Source organism: Schistocerca piceifrons, chromosome 3 (genome assembly GCF_021461385.2).
Source record: "Schistocerca piceifrons isolate TAMUIC-IGC-003096 chromosome 3, iqSchPice1.1, whole genome shotgun sequence".
In the NCBI taxonomy this organism is placed as follows: Eukaryota; Metazoa; Arthropoda; class Insecta; order Orthoptera; family Acrididae; genus Schistocerca; species Schistocerca piceifrons.
The window spans coordinates 915,572,477-915,581,058 of record NC_060140.1 but is presented as its reverse complement, the minus strand read 5'-3'; the positions used below and the strand labels follow the sequence as shown (position 1 = coordinate 915,581,058).

General features: G+C 43.4%; 1 protein-coding gene across 1 annotated transcript; it reads right to left on the bottom strand.

Moving 5' to 3' along the window:
• Nucleotides 1-411: 411 nt before the first annotated feature.
• On the bottom strand, nucleotides 412-2,341 carry LOC124789207 (cuticle protein 38-like). The gene is made up of 2 exons (XM_047256501.1): nucleotides 2,240-2,341; nucleotides 412-887 (listed from the first exon to the last, which is right to left on the bottom strand). The coding sequence occupies exons 1-2, from the start codon at nucleotides 2,339-2,341 to the stop codon at nucleotides 513-515; spliced, it is 477 nt and encodes a 158-aa protein (XP_047112457.1). The 3' UTR covers nucleotides 412-512.
• Nucleotides 2,342-8,582: the final 6,241 nt, after the last annotated feature.

Genomic DNA, 8,582 nt, shown 5'->3' with positions numbered 1-8,582 from the left:
ATTCCCATTACGGTCGGAGGAAGGCAATGGCAAACCACCTCCTCTAGGACCTTGCCTAGTAAAGCGGTGCGGTTCTCCCGCATCGTTCCCCTACGCTCTGTAAAGAAGCATGGGACTTCATTTCCATTTTCAGTGAGAAGTTCAACCCCGTCTTTCACGCCAAACCGAGACTAATGAACCTCATTTAGACTGATTCCAAGTGTGGACTTACCCAGGTGTTTCAATAAAAGTTACCGATTGAATCAGTGGGAATTAAGTCCCGTAAGTTGTCCCGTCTGCCGAATATCATTAGTAGAGCGCGTATTCGGGCTGTGGCCGCGAGATTGTTTAGAGACGTAGCGTTCGAAATGATAATGAGGAACGAAATTCTTTAGGCAGGCTGACAACAGGGAAAAGAAGTAGAACGTTACATATACTGAGAGATGGTTTATTTCAATGAAAAAATATACAGGTACCATGACTTGATGCAACCTCGATTACGTTGTTCATATACTCAACCGCAGGAGGACATTTCAACCCAGCAGAGCAGCTTTGGCGTGAAGGTGGGCGGCGGCCGCGAGGGCTCCGGGGGCGGCGTAAGCCACGGGGGCGGCGACGGCGGGGGCGGCCAGCACAGCGGCGCCGTTGATGATGGCGTCGCGGGCCCTCGTCTGGGCGACGGCGGTCAGGTGGGCGGCTTTGTTCACAGCCACGTCAGGGGTGTCCAGCAGGTAGCCGTCAGAGCGGACGGCGATGGGGGCAGGGCCGTAGGCGGCGTATCCAGGGTGGACGGGGGCGGCGACCACTGCGGGGGCGGCGTAGGCGGCCGGCGCTACTACTGCAGCGGGGGCGGCACCCAGGTAGCCGGGGGTGGCCACTGCCGCTGCCAGCACGGCGCTCAGGACGATCTGGTAACAAATAAAATTAATAACAATCAGTGCTTTTTGGTTTTGAAGAATTAATATTTACTTACTGCTGTGTGTGTGTGTGTGTGTGTGTGTGTGTGTGTGTGTGTGTGTGTGTGTGAGAGAGAGAGAGAGAGAGAGAGAGAGAGAGAGTCTGCGTATGTGTGTTCGTTTGTATTTGTTTGTAGTACAAGCTGTAACTAATCTATTGCTGCATCAATTATTTGATCAAAGATTGCATTTTTGTGACTCCCTGCCTTCTTCTATACTTATAGCAGTTTAATAGCCAGGTGGAGGTACGTCTGTCCTGGATAACTGCTGTCGACTTCTTCGATATAAGCAGGTCATTTTAAGTCTGTTTTTATATCTAAGAATCTAATATTCCGCACGCCTGTCAACACATGCAGCAATTTCTGTGGTACTGTGCTATTCATGTCTAATGCCTTCTCGGATGCTTCTCCTTCAACAGATAATAACGTCAGGAAATGTCTGTTAATAATAACTAAATACGTCCTCGGAATGCTGTGTTGATCAGAGCGTTTGAACACTCGACAATAGTCAAATCAGGACTTTCATTTTATCTGTTATATCTTTTGCAACTACTGTTTCAGTTTCTCACTTTTCATCTAAACCTACCCACCACTCTAAGGTGTTCTCCGCCATATAATTTACGTATCATTTTCTAGCCAGGCTTCCACAGTAACTTGAAACTACCGTATTGATAGGAAAAATATATCGCAACATTATTCAAAATACCATTACCTCATATTTCGTCACTTGAGCGAAAACTTATGAAGTTAGTCACACGGTATAACACCTAAATCCTTAATAGGTTAGCTGATAGCCGACCGGAGTGGCCGAGTGGTTCTACGCACTACAGTCTGGAGCCGAGCGACCGCTACAGTCACAGGTTCGAATCCTGCCTCGGGCATGGATGTGTGTGATGTCCTTAGGTTAGTTAGGTTTGAGTAATTCTAAGTTCTCAGACGTTAAGTCCCATAGTGCTCAGAGCCATTTTTTGTAAGCTGATAGGGAGCACGAAAGCAACTGCTACGCGAGAGAGGTGTAGAACATAGAAAACTTGGTACTGCGTTTTGCGATTATTTCTGGTATTTTGCGTGAGATACAGTTCACTAGTAGCTAATATTCCTAATATTAATTATCACCAAATCTGTGTCTTGAAGTTTAAGGTACGTCATATATTATATTTTGCAATTTATTGTATATATCACGCAATACCGTAAGACTTCTGTGTTGCGTGCTAAATTATTTGGTTGCTGCTGGTCCAGAGAACTTTATACCAGTGAACTAAAGTGCCCAGTGCAAGCAGAGGTCACATACTTGCTGGTACTTACCAGGGTGTTCATGGTAGTCTGCGGCCGCTGCTGTTGCTGCTGCTGAAATGTGCCTTTGACAAGGCAGCTGCCACCTTTTATACGGCACCGACTGACCTGCATGGAGTGCGTGAGGAATGACCACGCAGTATCCGGCAGCTGCGGAGGTCCTCCTTGGGCGTGGCCTGTCTAGCGAGTAGCACCGTTTGTCGTGTTTGGCCGTCAGTTCCACACAATGAGTAATTGTCAATTATCCGAGCAGCCTCTACTGGTATGAGATCCTGAAGTGACAGCTTCATTAAGAAGTATCTCGTAGTTGTTAGTGGTGTATATGTGTTGTTGTTCTGCTTAGTAACACAGACGTAAAATCACTTTATACACTTTTTCTTTACTGAGGTAGTTCCGTTATTTCTCATTATAAGCGTGTACTGATTATGCGTCACTTCGGGGCGCATAACACCGAACAAACATCTTACGTTGTCTGATGTGTGCCATTCAAAAGCATAGAGCAAAATTAATTACGCCTCTTGAAACGGCTGTGGTATTAGGTAAGGAACCTTTGCAACATTTACATAATGTGCTGCCAGAAGAATGCAAATCACATTCACTTATGAGGCAAGTCGTTCGTAAAATTAGTGAAAAGCTGTGAATCTTTTACAATAATTACGTAGACGGAAATAAATTACCAGATGACAATCGTCTATCAGATTACGTTGTTGACACTCTTCTCCATGGTTCCTAGAGGGCAAGGTAAAATAATATTACACATACTTCAAGATTATCTAAAAAATTAAACCATTTTTTTCTTGCTGAGAAGACGTAAATCCTTTTAGTGAGTACTACAGTTACTTCTCCGCTCTCGAATATACAGGGCTATTACAAATGATTGAAGCGATTTCATAAATTCACTGTAGCTCCATTCATTGACATATGGTCACGACACACTACAGATACGTAGAAAAACTCAAAGTTTTGTTCGGCTGAAGCCGCACTTCAGGTTTCTGCCGCCAGAGCGCTCAAGAGCGCAGTGAGACAAAATGGCGACAGGAGCCGAGAATGCGTATGTCGTGCTTGAAATGCACTCACATCAGTCAGTCATAACAGTGCAACGACACTTCAGGACGAAGTTCAACAAAGATCCACCAACTGCTAACTCCATTCGGCGATGGTATGCGCAGTTTAAAGCTTCTGGATGCCTCTGTAAGGGGAAATCAACGGGTCGGCCTGCAGTGAGCGAAGAAACGGTTGAACGCGTGCGGGCAAGTTTCACGCGTAGCCCGCGGAAGTCGACGAATAAAGCAAGCAGGGAGCTAAACGTACCACAGCCGACGGTTTGGAAAATCTTACAGAAAAGGCTACAGCAGAAGCCTTACCGTTTACGATTGCTACAAGCCCTGACACCCGATGACAAAGTCAAACGATTTGAATTTTCGGCGCGGTTGCAACAGCTCGTGGAAGAGGATGCGTTCAGTGCGAGACTTGTTTTCAGTGATGAAGCAACATTTTTTCTTAATGGTGAAGTGAACAGACACAATGTGCGAATCTGGGCGGTAGAGAATCCTCACGCATTCGTGCAGCAAATTCACAATTCACCAAAAGTTAACGTGTTTTGTGCAATCTCACGGTATAAAGTTTAAGGCCCCTTTTTCTTCTGCGAAAAAAAAAACGTTACAGGACGCGTGTATCAGAACATGCTGGAAAATTGGCTCATGCCACAACTGGAGACCGACAGCGCCGACTTCATCTTTCAACAGGATGGTGCTCCATCGCACTTCCATCATGATGTTCGGCATTTCTTAAACAGGAGATTGGAAAACCGACAGATCGGTCGTGGTGGAGATCATGATCAGCAATTCATGTCATGGCCTCCATGCTCTCCCGACTTAACCCCATGCGATTTCTTTCTGTGGGGTTATGTGAAAGATTCTGTGTTTAAACCTCCTCTACCAAGAAACGTGCCAGAACTGTGAGCTCGCATCAACGATGCTTTCGAACTCATTGATGGGAACATGCTGCGCCGAGTGTGGGAGGAACTTGATTATTGGCTTGATGTCTGCCGAATCACTAAAGGGGCACATATCGAACATTTGTGAATGCCTAAAATAACTTTTTGAGTTTTTGTATGTGTGTGCAAAGCATTGTGAAAATATCTCAAATAATAAAGTTATTGTAGAGCTGTGAAATCGCTTCAATCATTTGTAATAACCCTGTATAATGACAGTCAACGTTCAACTCTGCGAATTTCAATAAATAATTGAAAGTACTGATACAACTAATGGCATTAACCATCTCCACAAGAAATGCCTTCGAATTGAGATTAATTTTACTGTTTAGATCTTTCGCAGGGGGAAAATTTATCGGAATCGTTTCTCTTTTAGACGAACACGTCGGTAATAGGACACTCTTGTGGTGCTCTCAGCTACACATTTATTTATTCCCCCACAGTTGCTAATTACGGTTTTTCTAGTTTCGACGATAAAAACACATAGCAGCAATGTGAAAAGCAAGATCACTTAATGTAAGCAGAAAATGACGAACTTATCGATTAACACCGGTTTTAAAACGAATCCCTCCCTGTTCCGAAGGTTACAGGGCAACTCTAGGTGAGGTGAGATTGGGAGAGAATGATTCTTAAAGTTAAATACTTGGGAACGGATTTCTAGGTAAAGGATGTGCTCACAGCCGAGTACTATCCCCGAAAAAACATCTTGGTGCCTGTCATGTCTTTTAATTTCGTTATGTGACAGTATATCCTGGGCAATAATATGAAGACTTAGTGATTTTAAAGTATTTACAGGTGTTACATATGACGGAGGGTTAAAATCAACGAAGTCATTGGCAATATCTCACACAAAAAAACTCGACATCCGCCACTGCACACCGCATTATAAAGGGATGTATCAAAAAGAATCACTCGATTTGGCAGGTCTATATTTCTGAAACTATTAAACATATACAATGGATTTTGTTTTTTGATGAACGAGAAACTCAGTTTTTTCTCATACCTTTCCACAGATGTTCAATAGGCCCCCTTGAGTTGCACGGGACATGTCAATGCGGTATTCAAATTGTTTCCACATTGCAGCGAACATGTTTTCAGTTACAGCTTCCATAGCTGCAATGTATCGGCTCATTTACTTTTGTCGGTAACGGTGCCACATAAACAGAGTCCTTTATAATCTCCCACAAGAAATAATCACATACAGTCAGGTCCAAAGACCTTGGAGGCCAGTAACTTTGGGATGAATCATTTGGTCCAGTGCGACCGATCCATAGCTGACTAAGCCTTTCAATTGACAATTCCCGCACTTACAGATGCCAGTGTGGCGATGCCACATCCCATTGGTACATGAAGTCGTTTGAATCAGTCTCCAACCGTGGGAAAAGAAAGTTCTCAAGCATATCGCGATATGTGCTTCCTGTAACTGTTCTCGGCAAAGAAAAACGGACCGTACACCTGTTCCCGTGAAACTATACGAAGCACATTAAATTTTGGAGAGTCCCTCTCATGTTGTATAACTTCATCTGTTTGTTCCGTGCCCATATTCTCACGTTATGACGGTTCACCTTTCTATTTACATGGAATGTTGCCTTGTCACGAAACACTAAGCGTGGAAGAAAACTGTCATTCTCCATCTTGCCGAGAACGAAATTACAGAACTCCACACATTGTTGTTTGGCACCTTCACGAACAGCTTGGACTAGCAGAATTTTGTTTGGTTTCATGCGTAAACGTCAACGCAACACACGCCGAACACACATCGGGGGCATGTTGAGCTGTCGAGCTGAAGGGCGAACGGATTTCTGCGGACTCCTTGTGAAACTACAGCGTATGCATTCGACGTCTGTGTCAGACACTCGAGGACGGCCCCGCGATTTGCCTTTACACAAACAACCTGTTTCTCGGAATTGTTCATGCCATCGCCTAGTTCTCTGTGTTGCAGGAGGATCCACGCCATACCTACTACGCGAGCCCCGCTGAATAATTATTACTCACCCGCACTGCGAAAAACGTTCAACATAAAACGCTTCCTGTTGGCCAGACACCATTTTTACTAGAACTGAAGTGGGTGCACACTTCTGCTACCTAGCAGCACCCATATGAGGCTCGGGAGTTTCCAACAGAACGTTGTTTACCCATTTACATCAAATTACACAATAGTTAAGATTTTCTTTAAAATCGGATGATTCTTTTTGGTAGCCTCTGTAAAATCAATCAGACTCTGAGCTCATTTACAAAATGCTTCAAATGGCTCTGAGCACTATGGGACTTTACTTCTAAGGTCATCAGTCCCCTAGAACATAGAACTACTTAAACCTAACTAACCTAAGGACATCACACACATCCATGCCCGAGGCAGGATTCGAACCTGCGACCGTAGCGGGCGCTTGGTTGCAGACTGTAGCGCCTAGAACCATTCGGCCACTCTGGCCGGCGTTCATTTACACTTCAAGACAAAAAAAGGATGGAAATCGATAGTTGTGATGTACAAATACAGAAAAACAAATGACTACAATTGTTGTCATCGGTGGCTCTTTTACAGCACATCAGTACGCCGACGATATTCTACGCCCCGTTTCGTTGCTTTTCAAGGCAATCCATAATGGGCCTACTTTTCAGCCAGAGAATGCTGGCCTGCACATGGTGAGTGATTCTGCTGCTTGTCTTCGTACTTGTCGAACCCGACATGGGCCACTAATGTCGCCGGCTCGTTCCCCAATTGAGAACGTTTGGAGCATTATTGGCAGGGCCCTCAACCATGTCGTGATTTTGACGATCTAATGCGCCAATTTGAGAGAATTTGACACAAATTGCTCAGAAGGAAATCCAGAAACTCTATCGTTCAGTGTCAAGCCGAATAGCTGCTTGCATAAGGGCCAGAGAAGGACAAACGTGTTATTGACTTGGTCAATTGTTGAAGCGCTTGTCTTGAATAAATTATCCAAGTTTTCTGAACTTGTAATAATTTGTTTGAGAGTGTAGAATGAGATTCATCTTAAAATATCTGCTTAAGTATATCATCTTCCGTTTTACCACCAGCAACTGATGCATGCCGGTTTAAAGCAATGTACAAGTAAACGAAAGGCTCTGGATGTCTGTCTGACCATTCGGGTTATAACAGTGTTTATTTCACCGTTTGGATCACAAATGTTATCTTTATTTATTAATAGTCGGTTCTCTCCGTAAATCACAAAAGATTTTGTAGCCTCTGTGATATCTCAGTTCAACTGCCGTTTAACTGCACCTAATAAACGAACTGCAGCATCTGATCATAGATTTTTAAGGGAAACGAAATAGGGCAAAAGAAAATAAATAACTTTGGTGGTCCAGACGGTAAACATGACTGTTATGAATAATGCAGCGCAAGGTACAATGTCAGAGAAAAAAGTCATATCCAGTATAATACCATAGTCTGTTTAATGTTTAATGTAAAATGCAATGGCGGTTCCTATTCATCCTTGCCCATCTTAATTAGTTTTAAGCTTCTGCTGCCTATGATGTAAACGTAAAGTAAAAATGTTGCGTTCCTTGGGTCCACGCTTTTCTGGTAATACTGTCGGATCGTGCGGAAAAGTTTTTTGAATGATAATGAAACTTCATTACAAGGTATTGACAGCTAATGTAAAGAAGCTATGGTATTGACTCAGCTTCAATTCGAGACGAAAGTCGTCTGTTAAGAAACGTCTTCTGGGGCCTTTACAAGCAACTAGTTGCCCTGTTTAAATTGTAGATTGCTGTTTTATGCTATTATTAACATGTTTTAAGCTGAATTGTTTCCTTTTATTAATGTAATAATCACTTGTATAATTCTTTGTATTTTTGGTGTATCCGCCTGTTTATTTATTTTTAATCATTCTAACTTAAGAATCACCAGCGAAGATACCCTGGTTCTAACATAAAATGGTTGTATGAAGACTGTTGCGCGCCTATATGGATATTGTAGTAGGGCCAGTGGCCGCGCGAACTGAGATAACAGTTGTATGGGCTGGCATTTTCAGAACTCGTGACCAGCGCCGACTTGTTGCTGGGTGCCTTATCAGCTTATTGTAGAGGACCTCACTGGTTCTGTAGGCACATTTGGTTTGTTGTACATTTTTGGCAGTTATTTATGTTATTGGAGTGTTTCATTATCAAAGCAGTTATGGCCTAAGTAAATAAAATTTTTCGATCTTTACGTAAACGTTGTTTATTTGGTTGCTAACACTTTCACTCCCAGCTCGTCGCTACTTTTCAAAAAATGGTTCAAATGGCTCTGAGCACTATGCGACTTGACTTCTGAGGTCATCAGTCGCCTAGAACTTAGAACTAATTAAACCTAACTAACCTAAGGACATCACACACATCCATGCCCGAGGCAGGATT